Source organism: Mesoplodon mirus, assembly GCF_964341445.2.
Source record: "Mesoplodon mirus genome assembly, chromosome: 12".
NCBI classification, from domain to species: Eukaryota; Metazoa; Chordata; class Mammalia; order Artiodactyla; family Ziphiidae; genus Mesoplodon; species Mesoplodon mirus.
In genome coordinates this window covers 103092528-103118102 of record NC_138988.1, presented here as the reverse complement: position 1 = coordinate 103118102, position 25575 = coordinate 103092528, and the positions used below count along the sequence as shown (strand labels likewise).

Sequence of the window (25575 nt, the reverse complement as noted above, 5' to 3'; positions counted from 1 at the left end):
ATCATTGTCCGTCACGTAAATACCGGTCCCGCTTACCCACAGTTGTTCTTCTGGGGTCCTTAAAACTGCATTTTCACGAATTCTTGGTTTGAACATTTATGTTTTTTGCATGACAGTTCTTGTCTGTCGTACATTGAATCCTGCGTTCTGGCTTCTGCCCTCCAGTGAGACAACTTCCCGGGTTTAATAGTGGCCTCTCATGCCCCACCCCCCCGCCCCATGACCTCTCCGTTCTCCTCCTTCTCTCTGTGGCACACGTCACGTGGCACCGCTCCCTCCCCTTGGGCAGCCCGGGGCGCCTTCCCGCTCCTGTGCAGCCCCCTGGCCCTGCGCGTGACCCTCCCCGCACCCAGGCAGGCTCGCGGCTCCCTCTCTCCTTCACTGCTTCTACTTCTCCGCTCAGCTGTCGTTTCTGGACACCCACTCCGCTTACCACAGGCCCCGCTTCTGGGCTCTGGAGCCTCTTCACTCTTCACTTCAGCAGTGACTGGAGAAAACCACATCTCCCTGTGACACTCCCCTGCAGATGCCCCATCTCCTGGGCACCAGGCTCGGTGGTTTAGCCTCATCCGTGGCCCCTTCCTCCCTGCACCCGAGAAGTTGTCCGTTCACATAGACTCCAGCTCAGGGCAGACGGGTGGAGGGATGATGGGCAGAGGGAGAAGTGGGGACAGCAAGGACAGCCCAGGCGGGGCTCTGACGGGCGTGAGAAGAGAGGGCAGTGCTGGGAAGAGCAGCTCAGAGCGCACAGGGTGGAAGAGGTTGGAGAACGTCTGTAAACACAGGCGGGAGGGTGGGGGGACCTGGTAGAGGAGAGGCTGAAGGTTAAAAGGAACAGAAAGGATCCTTGCCAGCTTCCTCAGAAAGATTCAGCAGTGCCGTCTCGCTGGTAACAGCTTAGCAAATGCTCCTTTAGAAACTTGTCCTACAGATTGGCCAGCACATTGGAAGGGACAACACAAGCCAAGGTTATGCGTTGCAGCATCATTTGTAATATCCAAAAATTGCTGGTAAAACGCATTACAGACATCCACAGCGCTGTGTCCAATGTGCCACCGTTGTGTTTGTTAAAGGCGGGTGAGAGAGAAGCATTTAAATTCATATTTGCTGATATACACATAGGGCACTCTGTAAGACCCCTGGAAACCAGACACAGTGGCTGTGGAGGGCAGGGGGTCGTGGGCTGATGGGGGAGGCCTTTTACCACGTACCTTTTTATAGTCTCAGAGTCTTGTACCATTTATGTATTAGAACCTCTCCCAGATTTTCCCCAAAATGAATTTATTTTGAATTCTAAAAACCTCCAAAGTAGTTCTCCTAACTGAATGAAAGTCAACCTGTTGTCTTCTCCAGCGGCTCCAGCTTATCTTCTCTCACTTTGCAGGAAGTATTTCTGACTCCTAATTCCTCCTGCTCTTCTCCTCAGAGAAATTCTCTCCTTGCTCCTTTTATTAGGAGAGCCTGATCCAGTTCCTTGCATTTCTTTCCCTTTCTTCCTCCACCCAAAGGCTCTATACATTCATTACCAGGTTAGATAATATTTAGACAGTTCACACCAATAGGAGCATAATTATTTTCCTTAACACTTGAACCCTTAGCCTGACATTTCCTGGTAACTCTTAAGAAAGTATCAAACTCTTGACTTTATCGTAATAAGAAACACTGAGTTCGGAAGGCCGTGTCTTTAAGGCTGAGTGAAGCACAGCAGCCAGGCTGACACAGGGCAGCCGACAGAGGAGGGAGAGTTAGCGGGACGTTTTGGGTGGCAGGAGAGCGCGCCGTCTCCAGCCATTGAAAAGGCTGTTTGAAAACGTAGTAGAACTGGGACCAGGGGACAGAGTGGCCCGAGGGGGTGGTGGACCCGCAGAAACGGGGGGGCTGCTTCGTGAGTCTGTATGAGTGGCTCTTCATCCAGAAGAAATTTCGGCTAAAATGGCAGATAGCTCGGCTCTAATAATAAGATATTTCTTTGAATCAGTTTCCATTTTTCTTTCAACTTCTCAAGCCCGGATTATGTCCTCTTCATGAGACCCATTCTAGTTCAGTTCCGTTCCTCAAAAGTCTCAAATTTTACAGCTTCTCTTCAGCACGTTCCTTCCCATTCCCATCTCTGTTTTATCAGGTGGGACCAGTGCGAGGGCGATTTCCTCGTCAGACTTGGAAGGCAAACGGACGCCTTTCAAAGTAGCCTCTCCAAAGGTTCTACTTTTTAAGCTTCTTAAATTAACACAGTCGATCCTGGGTCTGTCGCAAGCATTTTTCCCTAATTCAAAGGCGAGCTGACGGCAACACCTCACCGACTGCTGTGCTTTCGGACCCCTGGCAGGTTCCTCCCCGTTCATGGACGCACTGACGGCCAACGGGACGACCAACCTGCAGACGTCAGTCACGGGCGTGACGGCCGGGAAGAGGAAATTCATCGATGACAGACGAGACCAGCCCTTCGACAAGCGGCTGCGTTTCAGCGTGAGGCAGACGGAAAGCGCCTACAGGTACAGGGACATCGTCGTCCGGAAGCAGGATGGCTTCACCCACATCCTGCTGTCCACGAAGTCGTCCGAGAACAACTCTCTCAACCCAGAGGTGAGCGCCGTCCCTGGGGCCGCTCGGGGCCTCCCGTCTCTCTGGGCCTGCGGGGCCCGGTCCCTGCTCTCCTGCGCCCTTTCTCATCCCCCATCCCCACCCCGGGCTGTTTCGCCCGACGGTGGAAGTCAGCACAGCGCGGCAGGCCTGCTCCCCGTTATACGCGAGGACAGTGTGGTCCGCCGAGGGCCCGGCTTCGTGCTCGGGGCCCTGGCTGTGAACAGGGAGGTGGCGGTGGTGCCCCTGTGCTTCCACCTCCCGGCCAGGAGCTCTTCATCCATCGGGGGGACGGAGGGCCTCCCTGAAGTCACGTGTAAAGCGTGTGCACACGCCATCCTGTAGCTTGCGTCGGGTCCCAGAGCTCTCTGTTCAGACGAGATTAAAGAGCCCCAGGTCCAGCCTTCCGAGCATCTCAGCACCCTTCCCTGTCGGTCCCTGCACTCCACGTAGTGGAGCTCACAGCTGCAGTGATGCTAACGCACGCGTTACCGATCGTGCCGATGAAGGTAGCTTCCCAGGATCGGGGGAGACTGGTGCTCGCGAAGGCTCGGAAACTCGGTTCTGCGAAGTATCTAAAATCGCAAGTGTTTGAACCTGCACTATGTCGTGCCTAAAATTGTAAGTTCTGGTAGTTGTTTCCTGCTTGTGAACAGCTAGGTCAAGCCTTTTCTGGACGAGAAAACCAAACCACAGAAAGCTAGTGTGTCTGGCCAGGATCACGGGACAGGCTAGCTCAGGGCTGGTCCCCGGTATGTCGTTAGACCGTTGGTTATTCGTAAGTCCTTCCTAGAGGCCATTTTAAGTGGTTTGTGCCCTTCTAAAATGCCTCCACGCTGACGTGCTTGTACTTATTACCCGTACGCACTAAACTTGGGGTTTCTGTCCCAAGTATGGAGGCTGGTGTCAAATGAAACCAAACTAGTCGTTTGCTTGAACTGGTTGCATGTGCCACCTGCTGTCCAAACTGTAGAAATGCCAAGGGGACATAGTATGTAACTCACCCACCGAGAGCCGCGAGGACTGGACCGTTGAGTAACTCAGGTTCACACGTCCCTCTCGTTATCCTCCGTCCGTAATGTGTCATGTGATGACACTCTGTCCCCGTTATTCCCAATCCCTGGTTTCAGAAAATAAGAAACTTGCGAGTTACTTGGTAGGTACAGGCAACATATCAGGCTGTAAATGCACTTTGCGTGGATCGAGATGGTCCAGGGATAAGATGCTCTTAACGTTCCCTTCGCGCCCGTGACTCCCGGTGCCTTTCAGGTGATGAAGGAAGTGCAGGGCGCCCTGAGCACGGCCGCCGCCGACGACAGCAAGCTGGTGCTGCTCAGCGCCGTGGGCAGCGTCTTCTGCTGCGGCCTTGACTTCATCTACTTCATCCGGCGCCTGACGGACGACCGGAAGAGAGAGAGCACGAAGATGGCCGAGGCCATCAGGTAAGCACACCTGGTCCGCTGTGAACGCCGGCGTGACCCAGGCCCCATGGGGCGGGTCTGGACGGGCCTGCGAGCGGGGCATGCGTCTCCTCCCCTGAGACTCGCTGGTAGCAGAGTTGATCAGATCTGTCTCTGCTGTGGGCCACTTGCCTTGAGCAGATGACGCATGTCAAGGTTGGCTGGAGCCCCGCACACGCTCGATGGGGGGCGCTCCAGGGGCAGAGCGCAGGGTAGCACGTGGCAGGGGTTTCAGCCGTCCGCGCTCCATGTGCTCCGCCGCCAGCCCTGGAATAAAGACACTCTTTCACGTGGTAACTTACCATTTGCTTGACTCTAAAATAAGTCGGCTGGACTTTATGACACACTAGTTCCATAACATCACATGAGAAGGTTTGTTTCAGTACAACACACAAGTTTATCCTGAGTTCCAGCTACACAGACACAAAACTAGATGATACAGATGCACGGAGTTCCCTTTCTTTCACCCACCGCAAGGCATCCACTGTTTATTTGTATGTCTTTCCCAACCTTTTTCAAACATTTTCAGATGTACATTCCATACACACACACAAATAATACAGATGTATTTTTATTTCTATCAAATAAGTGGAATAATATTGTGTGTTGTTTTGCAACTTTTCCCATTTAGCAGTATAACTTCCGACATTTCTATTTCCTCTGTTTTCGGATTTTCTACTCCTGTAACACAACGTTGCAGGAAGCTTTCTTTAGAACCACATGATTCTGCAGTAAGCATATGCAGGTACATATTTTGTATATATTTCATGCTAATCACTATAAGCATAATTAGAAGTGTCTGATTTTTCAGAGATTAATTTTATTTGAAGTGAATGAAACCCAGTCACCAGCCAGAAAGACTATTGTACTGCCCTGCCTACCTCCCTAGAAGTGTCATATCCCTAAGGGACCCCAAAGAACCCTTTGTGTCTCTTTGTCATTTAAAGAGATGCAGGCTTGCAAAGTGGCAATAACGTTGGTTGAATCTTCTCCAAAATTCTTAGTTATTTGGAGAGTTGAAGTTGAGCTGCTTTTGATAATTATTGGGCCCCATGTGGCTGCGACTCTAAGCACTGACGCTGAGGGCACTGGGCTTTCTGGTCCCTAAACCATTTGAGGGCTGCACAGCAGGATGGTGGAAGCCTTTTTCCTGTCTTGGCCTGGAGTAGGCAGGGCATCTCTCTCCAAAAGATCTCCCCAGATGGTTCCGATGGGCGCAGCCCCAAACAGCCCATCAGAGGAGCCCTGGAACCCCACACCTTGGGACTATAGGGCATTGCCTTGGCCTTTTAGAATATTTTTAATAATTCTCAAAATTAATGTTTTCTCATACTGTATACATGTGTGCATGTACACAAGGCATCATCTGTTCATTAATCTTTTTGAACATTACTACTATTTTTTAGGCTATCATAGGGTAGTTGTTTTTCCAAAAATAGTTTGAAATTTTATAATCTGATTTTATTAAGCATTGCTTCTGGCTTCCTAAGTAATTTCAAACTTGCAGTGTACTAGATGGGACCATCTTGTTATTCAGTTTCAAAGTAAACTGCTTGATCAATGCACGTAATTCCTTGACAAGTCGTCAGTAACTTTAGGATAACTTGTAGATAGTCCCAATTATTGACCCATCCCACCCTTTCAGGATAAATTATAGGAACTTAATGTTCATTTTTAAAATACAGATGCTTATGCCTCAGGTGGTGACTTTGTGTATTTTCCATAAGATCACACTGACTTTCCACCTGACTGTGTGATTTGGGGGCTCTGCTGAGTAAAAAGACAGGATTTGTCGCCTCCATTCTGGCTCACTCCCCCCTGTAGACGGTTCCCTGAGTTCCACTAATAAACTTTCTGGCCCGCTCCTCCAAGGTGGGGTTGCCCTTGAGCAGGGCAAAGCCTTGTATTGTTGGGATTAGACAAAGTAGAGGAAGGATAGATCAAGAGCGATCTCATGTGTTGAACTTCTAGGTAACTTTCAATGCTTATTTTCTTCAGCCACCCACTCCATTTCAGAAACTCCAGACTCTCCTCACTCCCCACAAAAGGCTGAATTGGTATCCTAGGGGAAAGCCAAATCTTGCTTTAGGAAATCAGTTCTTCTTTAAATGATACATTTTTGCCAATGTGAATTTTTCTGAATGCACTCAGGCAGGATCCAAAAATAGTTACACCAGATTGACTTAACCTTTACTCATTTGCATTGAAATTCATTTTTATGTGTGTAAGGTTGGCTTATACACATAAAGCTATTACTGCGTGTATCTTTTGTTTCTGTGGTGTCTCATCTCAAGTTCCTTAAAACTTTGGGCAAAGAACATCAATCACAGCAAGTTTCCAAAAGAAAGGTGGGAAATAGGAAGATCAGGTCTAAACTATTAGATTCTTAAGTATCTGTAGGGGCTAATTCCGTTGCTGGGATTCTTGGCAGTAACCAGTTTGCAGATAATTGTAACAAAAATACTCAGCACGTTAGTGATAAAAACAGAGTTATCAGGGATCAGTTTATAACCTTAGGCTTTTGCAGTCTTTGGGGACCAACAGCTGCTGCTTCGGGTCTGAAGGACCAGGAGCCTCCTCTCCCCAAATGGGGGTGAGAGGAGCAGAGATTTGGGGAGGGAACAAAGCCAGAGAGGAAACATCCCCTAGAACCTGACCTCTTCCCCATTCAGTCCTGCTCCAGACACTCTCATGGAGGGGGAGCTCAGTTGAGAAATGGCAGTGAACTGGCCCTTAACAGGCCCGTTCTTGGTTTCCCCAAAACAATTCCTAGACTGTTGTTCTTAGGTGCTTTTCTAACTTGGTGAGGTCTGTGGGGTAGTAGATGTTCTTCAAAAGAATGGAGAGAATTCCGGTTTTGTTTAATAGTCTTTTTGTGGCAAATATAATCTCTTTCCTTCCCTGCTGTTCCCAGCACAGCCTTTCACTCAATTCATAGGTAATCCAGAGGAAACTGAAGTTTAAATTCAGTATGTTGCATTGAGCACATGTGAACGTTCATGCATTTTAAGTTCTAAAATACACTTGCTTTACACCCCGCAAAGCAGTGGACAGACAGTCCCTGGCTGCCAGGCCCCCTAGAGCCATCCTGGGGCCCAAAGGCAGCTCCTGTCTCCTGCCTCTGGGTGCTGTGTGGCTAAGCCTTCTTGGCTCAGGGAAGTTTCTACAAAACAGAAAAGTAGTTCTGTGAACTTGTGTTTGGGGTTTTTGGGGGGTTTTGGTTTTATTTTCACACGAGAGGGGTTTCTCTGTGGCCCGTGCTCGCTCTGGCGTCTCAGAGCTCATCAGACAGCACAGTGGGTCCTCTGAGAAGGGGCGATGGTCTTCACTCCAGAGTGAGGCGGTTAATTCATACTCCTCCCAGAACGAGCCCTGGGCTTAGATTATCAATCCAAGCAAAAATAAAAATAAAATCATCTTAGGGGGGAAAAATTCAGTTCCAATTTCTCCAGCCTGATTTTGCAATATGTATTTTAGCAGATTTTTTTCTTTTATACTGACATAGAGCAGGAGGATTCATTCCTTGTACCCTTTCTCTATAGAATCCCTTTATTACATTGTTTTGATCACCTCTTTCATGTTAAGCTACCATCCTATCCATGGTTTCCAGATGTCAGCACTGAAAGAGCTTCCACTTCGCCCGTTCACGGGAGCAGATGAATGTGGGGCTACTCGGGGAAAACGTCTGCTTTAAACCAGGGAGACAGTGGTTACCTTCGCAAGGGTCATTGGTAACTGAGCATAGAAAATGCATTTCTGTCACGACTCGTTGACCCAGAATCCTCAAAAAAGTGGCAGAACTGAAGTAGCTTCACGCACGTGGTCTAGGATTATTTCAGGGACCTGTTGTAAAGGTTGTCTGGCTCTTTGCGTCCTTAAAACCCAGTGTGATCTTCCGAACAGCGCCCCAGGCGCTCGGTTAAAAGTCTCTGCAGCTCATTCATTTGAGTGGCCTAATTCTCAATCCCCCCAACCTTGGGGGGGATTGAGAACCTGGGGAAGGCTGAGGCCTGTGCTGACTGCAGGGGCTTTTGAGAAGAGTCCCCAGAGTGAGGCTTGCAGGCTGCCAAACTCTGGGGTCCTCTCCACCTTACACACACTCCCTCCCTCCACCCCCTGCCCGCCATCCAAAGAAGACATGACCCTTCATGTCAGGATTTGGGGAGGAGGGGAGGCTAGATGCTAAGTTGTGATTTTCAGAGACGATCTGAACAGATTTGCCTTATTTTTAAATTGCTGAATTAATTGTAGGGAGCAGCACCCAGACTGGTGTTTTTGGCCCTAAAGCTGGGGGGTCGTCAGGTTTAGAAATTGGAGTTCTGGACTTCTGATCTAGAACATAGCTGGCCTTAAAGGCGTTATCTTGTATTCATTTTGGGTGGGTTTGTCCTTTTCTTCACCATGTTAAGTCTTCACAAGACGCGACCTCTGGTCATAGTTAGCTTCCAGTGTGGGGAGGGAGATGCACCATCTGGCCCTGAACCGAAGGGCAGAGCAGCCCACCTTCCCAGCCTGACCCTCCAGCAGGTCCCAACGGTGTTGGCTGGGCCGTGTGACAACCACACCCTCTGTGTCCTGGGAGGCCTGCCTGGCCATCTCCCCAGCTCGCAGAAGGAGCAGCTGTGCAGGCCTGTGTCCGGGCCGTGCGATGCTCTCATCGGGTCTCACGTCTCACACGAGCCTGTGAGCTTCGCATTCCTACGTCCCCCAATTCATTCTATCTAGTTCTGTATAAACTCAGGCAATATCTGTGTTTCCAGTTAATCGGTGAGCCGTCTGAAATCACAGACCAAGTCCAGACCTGGGGGCTGGAACCCTGGGGTTCCTGACCCCAGGCCCTGCGTCCCTGCCCAGCCCAGGCTACCACAGTGACCCCAGGCCAGGCCTCCTCCGGGAGAGCTGCTGGACTGGTCCTCGGAAGCCTATTGTGGTACCTGGGCTCCTCCTGCCATCAGGGGGAGCACCTTCCACTGTGTTGTTCCCACAGAATTCACACAGGTCCTGTGGCAACAGCCACCCTGGCCTGGCGTCCAGGGCACCGCTAAGCCTTTGCAGCACAGGGTACATAAACCCAGGGCCCCCAGCAGCAGGGAGAAGGCCATCAGCGAATTCCCAGTCACGGTGATGCCCCCAGAGGTCACATCTTGGTGTACTGAGTTCCATAGATTCTTCTGTTGCTCAAATATGCAGGGTTTTGAGTAACTCCCCCATTTATTTTCCATTTTAGAAACTTCGTGAATACTTTCATTCAGTTTAAGAAGCCTATTATTGTAGCCGTAAATGGCCCAGCCATTGGACTAGGAGCATCCATCCTGCCTCTCTGTGACGTGGTTTGGGCCAATGAGAAGGCTTGGTTCCAAACACCCTACACTACCTTCGGACAGAGTCCAGATGGCTGTTCCACCGTGATGTTTCCCAAGATTATGGGAGGAGCATCCGTGAGTAGCTCTTTTTAAAGAATCATCTTAGAAAACTTCCTGAAGAAGTCTAGTTTGGTTAGTGTTTTTCTAAATATATACAAGGTGTCATTCTGGGGGGACTTTGCATCAAATGCACTTGTAATTCAGCTATTGTTCTTAAATCACGAAATCACACTCTTAATTCAGGAGCTCATGGAAGGTTTTCATGGTTTGGTTCATAGACTGTTTATGAAAGAGGCCCTCCTGCCGTGAGGAATCTCTGTCTCTGTGTAATTAACACTGATACCCACGAGTAGTAAGCACCCGGTTTGTGACCCAGACGAACCAGAGTTTGCAATCAACAGGTTCTTGGCCTAATACCCTGAAAGCTGTACTTTTAAGGGAAAGCACGAAGGAGCAAAGCTGCTTAGGATGAGGGCCTTTCCCAGGGTAGTGCGGAGGTGCTTAGCTGTTGAATCCACCAGTAACGACAGTTTGCGATGCAGCTTGTGGTTTGTAGAAAGTTCAGGTTGTGTTCCTCACTCCTTGAGCTGTAATCGGGCACGGGCTGGGGTCCCGGCCGGGGGCTGCAGGCGCAGACGCTGAGGGGGAGGCCGGGCCCTGCAGAGCTTCACCCCCACGGGGAGTTCTGGGGCACCTGTGGCCTGGGACACACACCCTGCTGTGGGCTGGAGTGGCTGGCTGCCGTGTCTGTCGTCTCTGAGCTCGGGCTGTGGTGTCGCCCTGCAGCAGAGGGTCCCCAGGGCTCCTGGCATCTGTGCCGTCACCAGCAGCCAGATCTGGGCGGCACAGGCATGTCCCTTGGGCACCACCTCCTCCTGCCCGTGTGCGGGGCCGCACGCCTGGCTGCAGGACTCCCCCCCTTCCTGGGGGAGACGCAGAGGAGGGTGAGACGGGTGCTGCCTCGGGGGGGGCCACCAGCTGACGAGGAAAAGGATGTTGCATCCGCTCGTCAGTGATGGTGGAAAAAGAGTAACTGCAGTTGAGAGAAGTAGGTGTCCTGGGCACCCGGGTAACAGTGGAGCAGCCCTGGCAGCAGGCACCGCCCGCAAACACCGCACAGCACCCTCCAGGGCGCCTGGTCAGACGACTCGCTGAAAGGCCGAGAAACAATTGCAGCCTGGAGGAGGCCTGACAGCTCAGGGCAGGGGTCCTGGGTCAGAGAAAGGACGTTGGGGGGGGAAACCTGGCACAATTGGCAGAGGGTTCGTGGCTCAGTCGTAAGAGCCTTGTGTTGATGGTAATTTTCTGGTTTTGGTCATTGCAAGGTGTTCCGTGAGGCACAGCTGGGGGATGGGGCCCAGGGGCACTCCGTGCTGCTTTATCATCTCCCCATAAGTCTAAACTCACTCCCAAACAGAACGTGTAAAAGAGTAGTTGTTACGTGGGACAAGCCGCAGCCCCCGTGGCCACATCTGGTCTCAGGGCCCCTCCCCCTCGTCTCCCTTCCTGCTGTAGCCCCCCACCCCAGCTGCCCGCAGTGGCCACCCTGGTGGGGACACTGGGCCCTGTGCCCACCGCCCTGGTCCATGGATGGGTGCAGTCAGGTGGGAGGACCGTGTGGCTCTGGGGGGCCCCCTGCCCGGGCAGCCATCATGGCTTGAAGGCTGGCAGGACCTTTGCTGGCAGCTGTGGCCCCTCTGGGACCAGCTGCGCCCAGAGCTGCGAGGAGGGGAGATGGCACCCCTTGGGATCAGCAGGAAGGGAGGGAGGGTTGCCGCAGCCGTGCTGGCCTCCACCCCTCGTTTCCCAGCCCGCAGGGACGCGGAGGCCAGTGCCCGTCCTCTCAGAGTGCACGTCCACCCACCGACCACCAGGCCGGTAGCCCCAGAAGGGGTGGGACGGGGACCCCGAGGCCGGCATGAGGAGGGTCTCTGGTCTGGGGCCACCCGAGGCCCTGCAGGTGGGGCACAGTCCCAGGCCAGAGTGAGGACCGGCGGCTGGGCTCCCCAGGACCTGGCAGCTCGGCCTTGGTGTCCGGCTGGAAGTACAGCAGGACAGCGGCTGCACTGGCCACTAGGTTCACGTGGTGGATGCCCCCCCCAAACCAGGCCTGCCCGGGGGAGCCGCGTAGGGCCAGGCACTGCGCTCTCTGCGCTTCCCCTGTGGGTCAGGGCAGACCTGCCCCGCGTTGCCCTCTCCATCCCGCCCCCTGGAGTAGGAAGGCCAGTAGGGACAGGCTCGTTCTTGCGAAGGAAAGGAAAGGAAGCCAGGCAGCAAGGACAGCTCACGACTGGCCGTCACTGCCCCCAGGCCTGAGAGTCCAGAAGAGGGAAGGAGAAACGGGGTGGGGGGACCTCCACGTGGTAGAAAACAAGGTTCAAGGAAGTGACGGCAAGGAGTTGAAGGCTGCCCGCCCCGTCCCTCCCACTCCAGACGGCCCAGGGCCCACAGTGTCTGCGTCCACCATCCGAGCTCAGACCCCGGGGTTCAAGTCGGTCTTGAGAATGTGCTCCACGCTCAGTGACTGGCTTGTGGTCTTGGCTGCACGATGCAGTGGAGTGCATAGAGACACGAGCTAGGAAACGGGACCTGGCTCCCCACCCTATGTTGAAAGGCCAGGAGATCCGCAGGCATCTGCTTTCCAGCCTCACCGGTGGTTTCCAGGGGGTGCACGGGTCTGTCAGCTGAGACGTCTCAGTAACAGCAGGGCCTTTCATAAGGGTTTTACCTCTTTTGGAAAAAAGTATGTTTTACCAGAGCCTAGAAGCTCGTGGTCAAGTCTTCTTCATGACCATCAGTCTTCAGGCTAAACTACGGAGAGGAAATTGTCACATCAGAACAGGGTGAGGTTTCTTTGTCAGATGGATTCTCTCCTTTCTCCTCATTGCAGCATCTGAGCCTGTCGTTCGAATGAGATAAAACTCATACATGTTGTGTTGAGACCTGAAAGTGACCTAAGTCCAGGACCAAGTTTTTTAAAAAACGTGTATGAAATTGATTTTAACATCTGCAGATGTGAACTTCTTCCATCAAGTCCTATGAAGTAACTGTGGTCAGACCCTCTTAAGCAGACTAAGTGGTCATCCAGGTCCTGCAGAGTTCATTTTTACCATGTGGATGTTAGGTGTGGCTGCCCAGTTATGCTGCAGCAGAAACATCCCCGCCCTTAGAACCTTGCTCGGTGTGTTGAGGACAGTCAGCCGTTGGCCTCTGACATAGGAAATGTGGCACAGCAGGTCTGTGCCTGGTGCAGCAGTTCTGTGCCTGGTGCAGGTCCCTAAAACCACACATTGCCATTAGCCTTGCTTACGCCTCAGGTGCCTGGGAAACCGGTTTGTGTGTTGAATGAGTCCACACGTGGGAATGGTTGGCACTGGGCGGCGGCAGGCGGGGAGGGACAGGCCAGTAACTTCAGATCTATAGCAGAGAGATCTCCTTTAACTTAGATTCCTTGGTTCTGTCCAGGAGATCCTGTTCCTCCTTTTACATCTTCTTGAACGCTCGCCGGCTGCTGGTTACTTCCCCCGCTGACGGCACCTCCCGTGTCTTACTTGCTCACAGTCTGACCTTTCAGGAGCTGAGTTTTCGGTCCGCGACCTCCCGCGTCTCACGCACCCTCCGCTCTTCTTCCTTCCAGGCGAATGAAATGCTGCTCAGCGGACGGAAGCTGACGGCGCAGGAGGCGTGCGGCAAAGGCCTGGTCTCCCAGGTGTTCTGGCCCGGGACCTTCACCCAGGAAGTTATGGTCCGCATCAAGGAGCTTGCCTCCTGTAACCCAGTCGTACGTCCAGTTCCTTCTCTTCCGCGTGTCAGTGCTCTCACCGCGACTTTTCCCTGCAGGGCACGCACAGGGGGCGCCCACAGCTGCCTCCATGTGCGACAGCGGAGGCCGGGCTCGGGCCTCTGCTGACCTTGCCCTCCCTCTGCAGATACCGGGGAGCCAAGGAGTGCAGTTCAAGCTGAGAGTCAGTCACTTAAAAGCGTCCCGTGAAAGTCTGCAAAAAGCAACGTTTCTAAAGTTCTTTACTGCTTCCAAAGCCCTTTCGTACAACCGCACTTATTTCTCCCTCAGTGGACTTTGGTTTTTGTTTAATAAGTGTGCTGGGTAACAGTCTTCTAACAAAATTGCATTTAGCAAATTACAGGGTGAAGTGTTATTTCATATTAACTGACACAACTCCCATCTAAGCTGTCCCAGGCATCTGACAACTCATTACCGAAATTAAATTCAGGTTAGAAAACTCCCGGGGCAGGCATTCTCAATGAGTATCCCAGGCATGGACAGGGTCCACGCTGGGGGCAGGGGCCCCGCAGCCGTAGCTCAGGCCCAAGGCTGGTCACGCTGCTGGGGCAGGACTGGGGAGTGGAGAGGAGCACAGCTCTGTTGTGAATTAGCTTAACAGCCCTTTGAAGTGGAGAATTTGTCCAGTATCCACAGCGAACGAGATACACATTATACCTATATCGGGGCCTGACACGTATTGTGAGATGTTTGGTCACCTTCTTACCAGGTGGCTCCTCAGGTTTGCTAACTGCCTCCTTAAGCTGGGGGGCAGCACAGAGCCAGCGCTTGCATCCACAGTCCCCGCTAACGCACAGCTCATTGTCTGGCGCAGGTGCTGGAGGAATCCAAGGCCCTGGTGCGCTGCAACATGAAGCTGGAGCTGGAGCAGGCCAATGAGCGGGAGTGCGAGGTGCTGAAGAAGATCTGGGGCTCAGCCCAGGGCATGGACTCCATGCTCAAGTACCTGCAGAGGAAGATAGACGAGTTCTGACGGCCAGGCTGCCCCAGACGACCCTGGAGTCGCATCGCACAGGCCGGCTGGGGCTCCCGGGGGTGCGGACCCACCCTCACAGCCTGAAACAGGTTCATGTGGAGCTCAGGCTTGGAAGCAGGACTTGAAACAGCCAAGCTATTTATTACCAAGGAGTTTTAAGTACTGTAACTTTAAAATAAATAACTACAAAGCTCCTCTGTCCAAACGTCATTATTTTATACTTAATACACACACAAGTATAAAAGTATAATTGTGAGCTCTGGGCTGCTCTTTGAGGCTCTACTTTTTGTTACCTTTGGCTAGTACTGTATAAAAAAGAAGTGTGTTTTCCTGGTTTGGGTGTCAGAAAAGTCTGGAATAATGTTTGTTTTCCTTGTTTTTTCCTTCTAGAAAACAGAATCTAAAGAGTAATGTTAGCCCGCCACCCCCACCCCCGCCCCACCCCCCACCCCCAAATGGAAATATGGAACGATCTGAGGCATGCCCTTGTCTCCAGGAAGGTACAAAACCTCAGAGATGGAAAACTCTCAATCGAAAGGAAGACTTATTCTTTTAGGATAAGTATTTCTGATTAAACACCCACTGATGAATATACCCCCAGACGAAAACACGCCTAGGCTTCACGCTGAGAAATCAGCTGTTTCTGCCTCTTTCTTAAATGTGTCCGATTCTTACCCAGTTAACAGGAAGAAACCTCTCTCTCTATAGGGGAAAGCTTGTTTTGCAGTGTTAGCGAATCACTGAATAGCAAATATGATCTCTGAGTTATAGGGGGTTTATAGTTAGTTTTTCTGACCCATTTGAAAAAATAACTGTATAAGTGCTTCTTGTTACTGGGTGAGAACTACTTTATATACAGTTTTGGTTTTCTATTTGCAGATATGATTGATGTATTACACCAAAAATAAAGTATTTTTATGTTTATAAAGTGTAATTTTTAGGTTCACTTAGAATATATTTTATTTAATAAGTTAAAATTCTTTTGGCACACTATTAAATGCAGAAACTCCTTTTTAAGAGAAAGAACTACCTTATATCAACGTTTAATGTTCTTGGTCTCTGCTTTCATGTCTACACAATATACCAAGTACAGGATGCTGTCCGAGAGTGCCCTGTGTAAATAGACGTCCACATTCCCGCCAGGAGTGGGGACTGATTCCTGATTCCAGACGCCTATCGTTCGGTAGGCTTCTGAGCTTGCAATCATATTGAATGTATGAAGAACGAAATAAAATCAAAACCTTATTTTTGTACAGTTTTGAAGTTTATACTTAGAACCGACCACCTCCCGGCCTCGTGGAGAGCTGTACAGCGTGTAAATCTGCCTTTACCATGGATTGGCTGGTGCATATTTTTGCATCTGTGGGACCTACTTTTTTCGTTCAGTAGTTTGAACTATATATAAACTGTACAATCTGTAAAGTTTTTATAGAATAAATATTCAGCTGTGAAAACTGGTTAAATAAAACTAATATTTCTTAACACATTCAAAATGTTTCTCTGATAATTCTTCACTTCTGAAGTTCCTCATGAGACGTTTACTTTTTGTGTGAAACATACACACAGGCATATCACATTTGACAGTTTAAGGGAAACCCACGCTCACAATGTAACCAGAAGCAGGTGGAGGGCAGCTGGCTAGGGCCACCCCACTGCCCCTCTTGGCCAGAGAGCAGAAGAGGGGGAGAGCCTCCAGGCCCAGCAGGAGCCCAGAAGGCCAGGGCCAGGGCCTCCAACCTGCTCGTCCTCCACTTGGCTTACACTAATACCAACAAATGGTATATATATGCAAGAGAAGGAAACTGTTAAGAGAATTGGCGTCTACCAAGCAGTGACACACATCACAAGAAAGGGACAATGGGGGGCACAGGGCTCTTGTCTGCTGGGTCCGTCACTGCCCTCATCTGCTTCCCCCAAAGCCTAGTCTGATCAGCCCCTCTGGTGGCTCTGTGTCACTGACCTTTCTGTCCCTTCCATAACCGGCTTTCCCCAGCCCTGCCCTAGAGTGCTCTAGTGGCCTCCAGAACATGGCCCTCCACGGTAAGGGAGAGACTCCAGGCACATTAAACAATCCTCCAAGTGCCTTTAGGCCCTGGAGCAAAGCCCAGAACTTGAGTGACATCGTGAATCTGCGACATTGCATGCACCTGTTAAATTTATTTTTTTAAAAAAGCTAATCTTATTTATTTTTGGCTGCACTGGGTCTTCATTGCAGTGCATAGATAGGCCTCTCACTGCAGTGGCTTCTCTTGGTGCGGAGCATGGGCTCTAGGCACACGGGCTCAGTAGTTGTGGAACACGGGCTGCGTTGCTCCGCAGCCTGTGGGATCTTCCCAGACCAGGGCTCAAACCCGTGTCCCCTGCATTGGCAGGTGGATTCTTAACCACTGCGCCACCAGGGAAGCCCACTTGTTCAACTTTATACGTGAGGAAACAGGCTCAGAGGGGGCAAGGGCCCGCTCAGCATCACAGAGCCTGTGAGTGTCTGGGCCCAGGAGCAGCTAATGCTCCCCAGACGCCACCGCTCCGCCCCCAGCACCCTGACTCACCAACACCAAACTGAGATAGAAACTGGCCATGGGGAGTGCAAAGCGGTGGCTGCCGGACTTTGTTGCATATTAGAATCATCTGGAGAGCCTGGAAAACCCTGGATGCCCACAAAACCATTTAAATCAGCACCTCAGGGCTGAGACTCAAGCATCTAGGGTATTTGGCCCAGGACAAGTAGCTTGGCTCTTCTATGCCTGGAGTGGGGATGGGCAGGAGGGTGGCCTGGAGAATCCAGTCCATTCTGCACCCTGGGAGCCCACAATCCTGTGCGTGGAAGTGGTGGGTGGGGGTGGTGGGGTTGACTGAGGCTGCTGAGCAGCTCGGGATTTAGGGCTTTTTCAAGCAGAGGCTGGACCTACCCCAGAATTTTGATGGTCCACAAACTCTTCTGCATCTGGACGAGCTGGACCAGTCCACCAAGCGATCTCTGTGCTAACACGTAGAAATAAACATCCTCAAGGAGGTCAGCCAGGACAGTGGAGTGGAGACCCTGAGCTCACCTCTCACAGTCAGGCCTAAAATCAAAACTACTTGCAGAACCACCATCAGTGAAAAAGCCCAGAACCTACCAGAAAATATCTTCTACAACTGAAGATACAAAGAATGAGCGACACGGGTAGGAAGGGCCGAGTTGCGACGTCGTCGAGTCCCACACCCCAGGCGGGCCACCCACAAATGTGAGAACCACCACAGCTGCAGAGATTCTCCCAAAGGATACAGGGTCTGAGCCCCACGTCAGGCTCCTCAGTCTGCGAGTCTGTGCCGGGAACACAAGCCCCCAGAACCTTCGGCTTTGAGGTCAGCAGGGCTTTCAAGAGTCCCAGAGGGCGGGGGGAAATAGACTTCACTCTTTTAACAGACCACACGAAACCTCACGAGGACCCTGGTGGTGGCAAGTGACACTTTGGATCTCCCTCCAGCTTACTGGCCTCAGGACCCAGCCCCCCCCCCCACCAGCCTGCAGGCACCAGGACTGAGGTGCGTCAGGCCACGCGACTAACTGGGTGCACACACAGGCTGCCTTAAGACCCCCTTGAGCCGACAGCCACCCCTGGACATGGCCCTGCCCCTCCAGAGGGCCCAGGACCCAGCCCCACACGCCAGCACACAGGCACTATGCCGCAGACACCCAGGGCCCTGCGGCCAGAGACCCCAAGGCCCATCTCTACCCATCAGTGGCCAGGTACCAGCCCCAGAATCCCCAGCCCCGCTCACCAGCAAGCCTCAGGACCACCCACCAGCAGGCAGACCCAGACACAGGACATCCACAGCCCCTCAACCTGCAGACTCAGCACACTCACCAGCAGGCCAGCAGCTGTCCTGGGACCAGCTGGGCCCTGGTTTGGCCCACTAGCAAATGAAAATAACAACAATGATCCAAAAATCTATGGGACACAGCTCTAAGAGGGAAGTTCATAGCAATACAATCTTATATCAGGAAACAAGAAATCTCAAACAACCTAACCTTACACCTAAAGGAACTAGAAAAAGAACAAAGAAAACCCAAAGTTAGCAGAAGAAAGAAATCATAAAGATCGGAGCAAAAATGAAGTAGAGAAAAAAAACAATAGAAAAGGTCAGTGAAACTAAGAGCTAGTTCTTTTAAAACAAAATTCATAAACCTTTAGGCAGACTCATTAAGAAAAAAAGACAGGGCCCAAATCAAGAAGATCAGATATGAAAAAAGAGAAGTTACAACCGATACCATAAACACAAAAGGATAACAGACTACTACGAACTATAGTATGTACTATACTGTATAGTTATATCCCAATAAAATGGACAACCTTGAGGAAATTGACAAATTCCTAGAAATGTACAACCTCCCAAGACTGAACCAGAAAGAAATAGAAAATATGAACAGACCAATTACCAGTAATGAAATTGAATCAGTAACTTTTAAAAAGCCTCCCAAACAAAAGTCCAGGACCAAATGGCTTCACAGGTGAATTCTTCCAAACATTTAAAAAACACTTAACACCTATCCTCCTCACACTATTCCAAAACAATTGCAGAAGAAGGAACACTTTTGAATTCATTCTGTGAGTCCAGCATCACCTTGATACCAAAACTAGACAAAGATACCACAAAAAAAGAAAGTTACATGCCAATATCACTGATTAACATACATGCAAAAATCCTAAACAAAATATTAGCAAACCAAATGCAACTACATTAAAAGGATCATACTGGGCTTCCCTGGTGGTGCAGTGGTTGAGAGTCCGCCTGCCGATGCAGGGGACACGGGTTCGTGCCCCGGTCCGTGGAGATTCCACATGCCACGGAGCAGCTGGGCCCGTGAGCCATGGCCGATGAGCCTGTGCTCTGCGGCAGGAGGGGCCACAGCAGTGAGAGGCCCACGTACCGCCAAAAATAAATAAATAAATAAATAAAAAGGATCATACCATGATCAAGTGGGATTTAATCCAGGGATGCAAGAATTTTTCAATGTCCACAAATTAATCAACGTTATGCACCACATTAAACAATAAAGACCATATGATCATCTCAATAGATGAAGAAAAAGCACTTGATAAAATTCAACATTCATTTATGATAAAAACTCTCCAGAAAGTGGGTATAGACGGAACATACCTCAACATAATAAAGGCCATGTATGATAAGCCCACAGCTAACATTATATTCAGTGGTAAAAAGTTGAAAGCATTTTCTCTAAGATCAGGAACAAGACAAGGATGCCCACTCTTGCCACTTTTACTCAACAGAGTATTGGAAGTCCTAGCCACAGCACTCACACAAGAAAAAAAAAGTAAAAGGAATCCAAATTGGAAAGGAAGAAGTAAAACTGTCATTCTTTGCAGATTACATGATACTATACATAGAAAATCCTAAGGACACCACCAGAAAACTACTAGCACTCATCAGTGAACTCAGTAAATTTGTAATTAATACAAAATTAATACACAGAAATCTGTTGAATTTCTATACACCCAATGAACTATCAGGAAGAGAAATTAAGGAAACAATTCCATGTACAACTGCATCAGGAAAGAATAAAATACCTAGTAATAAACCTACCTAAGGAACCTAAAGACCTGTACTCAGAAAACTATAAGATACTGATGAAAGAAAATGAAGATGACACAAACATATGGAAAGATACATCATATTCATGGATGTAAAGAATATTGTTATAATGACCATATTACCCAAGGCAATCTACATGTTCAACGCTATCCCTATCAAAATACCAATGATATTTTTCACAGAACTAGAGCAAATAATTTTAAAATTTGTATAGAAACACAAAAGATCCTCAATAGCCAAAACAATCTTGAGAAAGAAGGACAGAATTGGAAGACTTGTAATAGACTTCAGACTATACAGTGCTGCAGTAATCAAAACAGTATGGTACTGGCACAGAAACAGACACCTAGATCAATGGAACAGAATAGAGAGCCCAGAAATAAACCCATGCACTTACAGTCAATTAACCTATGACAAAGGAGACGATATACAGTGGAGAAAAGACAGTCTCTTCGATAACTGGTGCGGGAAAAACTGGACAGCTACACGTAAAAGAATGAAATTAGTACATTTCCTAACACCATATACAAAACTAAACTCAAAATGGATTGAAGACCTAAATATAAGATCAGAAACCATAAAGCTCTTAGAAGAAAACACAGGCAGAACACTCTTTGACATGAATCATAGCAAGATATATTTTGGATCTGTCTCCTAAGGCAAAGGAAACAAAAGTAAACAAATGGGACCTAATTAAACTTAAAAGCTTTTGCAGAGCAAAGGAAATCACTGACAAAATGAAAAGACAACCAAAAGGAATGGGAGAAATTATTTGAAAATGATATGATCGATAAGGGGTTAATGTATGAACTTTTTATGTATTTTGGACAACTCAACATCAAAAATATAAACAACCCAATTTAAAACATGGGCAGAAGACCTGAGTAGATATTTTTCCAAAGAAGACATACAGATGGCCAACAGGCACATAAGATGCTCAATATCATTAATCAGAAAAATGCAAATCAAAACCATAATGAGATATCATCTCACACCTGTCAGAATGGCTATCATCAAAAAGACCATTAAGGGATGTCCCTGGCAGTCCAGTGGGTAAGACTCCACACTTCCACTGCAGAGGGCACCGGTTCAACCCTTGGTCGGGGAACTAAGATCTCATATGCCACATGGCACAACAAAAAATAAAAAAAGACTAATAACAAATGTTGGTGAAGATGTGGAGAAAACGGAACCCCGATACACTGCTGGTGGGAATGTAAATTGGTACAGCCACCATGGACAAAAGTATGGAGGTTCCTCAAATAACTAAAAATAGAACAACCTTATGATCCAGCAATTCCACTCCTGGGTATATATCCAAAGAAAATGAAAACACTAACTGGATAAGACACATGCACTCCAATGTTCACAGCAGTATTGTTTATAACAGCCAAGATATGAAAGCAACCTAAGTGTCCATCAACAGATGAATGGATAAAGAAGATGTGGTATCAGCATATAATGAACTACTACTCAGCCATAAAAAAGAATGAAATTTTGCCATGTGCAACAACTTGGAGGTCATTATGCTTAGTGAAATAAGACAGAAAGACAAATGCTATAGGATATCACTTATATATGGAATCTAAAAAATAAAACAAATTAGTTAACATAACAAAAGAAACAGACTCACACATATAGAGAACTAATGGTTACCAGTGGGGAGAGGGGCAAGATAGGGGTAGGGGTTTAAGAGGCACAAACTACTATGTATAAAATAAACTACAAGGATATATTGTACAGTGCAGGGAATTTACCCAATTTTATAATAACTATAAGTGAAGTTATTTAAACGTTTAAATTTATAAATAACTATATTGTCTACATGAAACTTATATAATATTGTAAATCAACTATACCTCAATTTAAAAAATGAAAATAAAATATCACCCCTCAGGGCTTCCCTGGTGGCACAGTGGTTAAGAATCCACCTGCCAATGCAGGGGACATGGGTTCGAGCCCTGGTCTGGCAAGATCCCACATGCCACGAAGCAACTAAGCCCACATGCCACAACTACTGAGCCTGTGCTCTAGAGCCCGTGAGCCACAACTACTGAGCCCACGTGCCTAGAGCCGTGCTCCACAACAAGAGAAGCCACCACAATGAGAAGCCCACGCACCACAACAAAGAGTAGCCCCCGCTTGCCGCAATTAGAGGAAGACCGTGCACAGAAACAAAGACCCAACGAAGTCAAAAAAAATTAATTTAAAAAAAATCACCCCTCTATAAAAAAAATAAATAAACAGCTTCACTGCTTGGCAACAGGGGAAGGACTGACAACATTCCAGAAAACTCCTCCCTGTCCTCCAGGGAACATTATGATGGTGTCTCTGAAGATACAGACAAATATCTGCTGGGTAAAAATGGCAGTGGATGATTTGAACATTGGTTTAAAAGTTACTTTTTGCTGTGATTGAAAGACTAAACTTTTCTAAAAGTTGACTTTATGATCTTAGAGCCATATTATATCCTTAGGTGACTTGTTTTTTTAAACAAATGCCTGTACTAAACAAAGGCTAAGGTCTAATGAGTTTTAATATTAATTCCTATTTCCCCCTAAATTTTATGTCATATTCTAAAACTGAACTTAAAAAGGATTGAAGTCATACAAACTATGTCCTTCAACCACAATGGAATGAAATTAGATATCAATAACAAATTTAGGAAAGTAAAAAATAAGAGGACATTAAAAGGTTAAATTCCTAAACAAAGAATAAAACTTTTACAAGAGAAATTAGGAAATATTCAGAGATAAATGAAAGTGAAAAACATTCAATAAATTATAACACCTATGTTAAAAAGAAAAATCAACAGATATTAAGTCAATAACATTACACCTTAAGAAACTAGAAAAAAGAAGAGCATACTAAACCCACAGCAAGCAGAAGGAAGGAAATGAAACAAAGATTAGAGCAGAAATAAGTAAAATGGAGAATATAAAAATAGAGAAAAATCAAGTAAACCAAATGTTAGTTCTTTGAAAAAATTAGACTGATTAAGGAAAAAATACTCAAATTACTAATAGCAGGAGTGAGAGAGAGGACAGTACTACCAAACTTACAGAAATAAAAGGAACATAAGGCAGCACTATGAGCAACTGTATGCCAACAAACTAGATAAGTGACATGAGATGGGCTAATTCCTAGAAAGAAACAAATGACTGAAACTGACTCAAGCAAGAGACAACTTGAAAACACCTATAACAAGTAAAGAGACTGAGTCAGTAATCAAAAACTTCCCACAAAGAAAAGGCCTGGACCAAACGGCTCCACTCATGAATTCTATCAAACACTTAAGGAGGAATCAGTACCACATTCACAGAAAGACAGACAAAATGAAAAGGCAGAGACCTATGTACCAGATGAAGGAACAAGATAAAACCCCAGAAAAACTAAATGAAGATAGGCAACCTTCCAGAAAAAGAACTCAGAATAATGATAGTGAAGATGACCCAGGACCTCGGAAAAAGAATGGAGGCAAAGATCAAGAAGATGCAAGAAATGTTTAACAAAGACCTAGAAGAATTAAGGAACACCCAAAGAGACATGAACAATACAATAACTGAAATGAAAAATACACTAGAAGGAATCAATAGCAGAATAACTGAGTCAGAAGAATGGATAAGTGACCTAGAACACAGAATGGTGGAATTCACTGTCATGGAACAGAATAAAGAAAAAAGAATGAAAAGAAATGAAGACAGCCTAAGAGACCTCTGGGACAATATTAAATGCACCAACATTCGCATTAGAGGGGTCACAGAAGGAGGAGAGAGAGAAAAAGGACCAGAGAAAATATTTGAAGAGATTATAGTCGAAAACTTCCCTAACATGGGAAAGGAAATAGCCACCCAAGTCCAGGAAGTGCAGAGAGTCCCAGGCAGGATAAACCCAAGGAGACACATGCCAAAACACATAGTAATCTGACAAAATTTAAAGACACAGAAAAGTTATTAAAAGCAGCAAGGGAAAAATGACAAATAACATACAAGGGAACTCCCATAAGGTTAACAGCTGATTTCTCAGCAGAAACTCTACAAGCCAGAAGGGAGTGGCATGATATACTTAAAGTGATGAAAGGGAAGAACGTACAACCAAGATTATTTTACCTGGCAAGGATTTTATTCAGATTCAATGGAGAAATCAAAAGCTTTACAGAAAAAGGAAAAGCTAAGAGAATTCAGCACTACCAAACCAGCTCTACAACAAATGCTAAAGGAACTTCTCTAAGTGGGAAACACAAGAGAAGAAAAGGATCTAACAAACCCAAAACAATTTTAAAAATGGTAATAGGAACATACATATTAATAATTACCTTAAATGTGAATGGGTTACATGCTCCAACCAAAAGACACAGACTCACTGAATGGATACAAAAACAAGACCCATATATATGCTGTCTACAAGAGACCCACTTCAGACCTAGGGACACATACAGACTGAAAGTGAGGGGATGGAAAAAGATATTCCACGCAAATGGAAATCAAAAGAAAGCTGGAGTAGCAATACTCATATCAGATAAAAGAGACTTTCAAATAAAGAATGTTACAAGAGACAAGGAAGGACGCCACATAATGGTCAAGGGATCAATTCAACAAGGAGATATAACAATTATAAATATATATGCACCCAACATAGGAGCACCTCAATACATAAGGCAACTGCTAACAGCTATAAAAGAGGAAATCAACAGTAACACAATAATAGTGGGGGACTTTAACACCTCACTTACACCAATGGACAGATCATCCAGACAGAAAATTAATAAGGAAACACAAGCTTTAAATGACACAATAGACCAGATAGATTTAATTGATATTTATAGGACATTCCATCCCAAAACAGCAGATTACATTTTCTTCTCAAGTGTGCACTGAGCATTCTCTAGGATAGATCATATCTTGGGTCACAAATCAAGCCTCAGTAAATGTAAGAAAACTGAAATCATATCAAGCATCTTTTCTGGCCAAAACACTATGAGATTAGAAATCAATTACAGGGGAAAAAAACATAAAAAACACAAACACATGGAGGCTAAACAATACGTTACTAAATCCAAGAGATCACTGAAGAAATCCAAGAGATCACTGAAGAAACAAAAGAGGAAATCAAAAAATATCTGGAGACAAATGACCATGAAAACACGACGATCGAAAACCTATGAGATGCAGCAAAAGCAGTTCTAAGAGGAAAGTTTATAACAATACAATCCTACCTCAAGAAACAAACATCTCAAACAATGTAACCTCACACCTAAAGGAACTAGAGAAAGAACAAACAAAACCCAAAGTTCAGTAGAAGGAAAGAAATCAAACAGATCAGAGTAGAAATAAATGAAATAGAAACAAAACAACAGCAAAGATCAGTAAAACTAAAAGTTGGTGCTTCGAGAAGATAAATAAAATTGATAAACCATTAGCCAGACTCATCAAGAAAAAGACGGAGGAGCACAAATCAATAAAATTAGAAATGAAAAAGGAAAAGTTACAACAGACACCACAGAAATACAAAGCATCCTAAGAGACTACTAAAAGCCACTCTATGCCAATAAAATGGACAACCTGGAGGAAATGGACAAATTCTTAGAAAGTTATAACCTTCCAAGACTGAACCAGGAAGAAAATATGAACAGACCAATCACAAGTAATGAAATTGAAACTGTGATTTAAAATCTTCCAACAAACAAAAGTCCAGGACCAGATGGCTTCACAGGTGAATTCTATCAAACATTTAGAGAAGAGCTAACACCCATCCTTCTCAAACTCTTCCAAAAATTGCGGAGGAAGGAACACTCCC

At 47.2% G+C, this 25575-nt stretch overlaps 1 protein-coding gene across 1 annotated transcript in view; it reads left to right on the top strand.

The window, feature by feature from the left end:
* CDYL (chromodomain Y like) overlaps positions 1 to 14375 on the top strand; it is a 131061-nt gene extending 116686 nt beyond the window's left edge. The window contains exons 3-7 of the mRNA XM_082639569.1: positions 2327 to 2583; positions 3850 to 4022; positions 9268 to 9478; positions 13041 to 13184; positions 14020 to 14375. Of these exons, the coding sequence (XP_082495695.1) occupies positions 2327 to 2583; positions 3850 to 4022; positions 9268 to 9478; positions 13041 to 13184; positions 14020 to 14178 (944 nt within the window). The 3' untranslated portion in view covers positions 14179 to 14375. The remainder of the gene's footprint in view (positions 1 to 2326; positions 2584 to 3849; positions 4023 to 9267; positions 9479 to 13040; positions 13185 to 14019) is intronic.
* The last annotated feature ends 11200 nt before the right edge of the window (positions 14376 to 25575 follow it).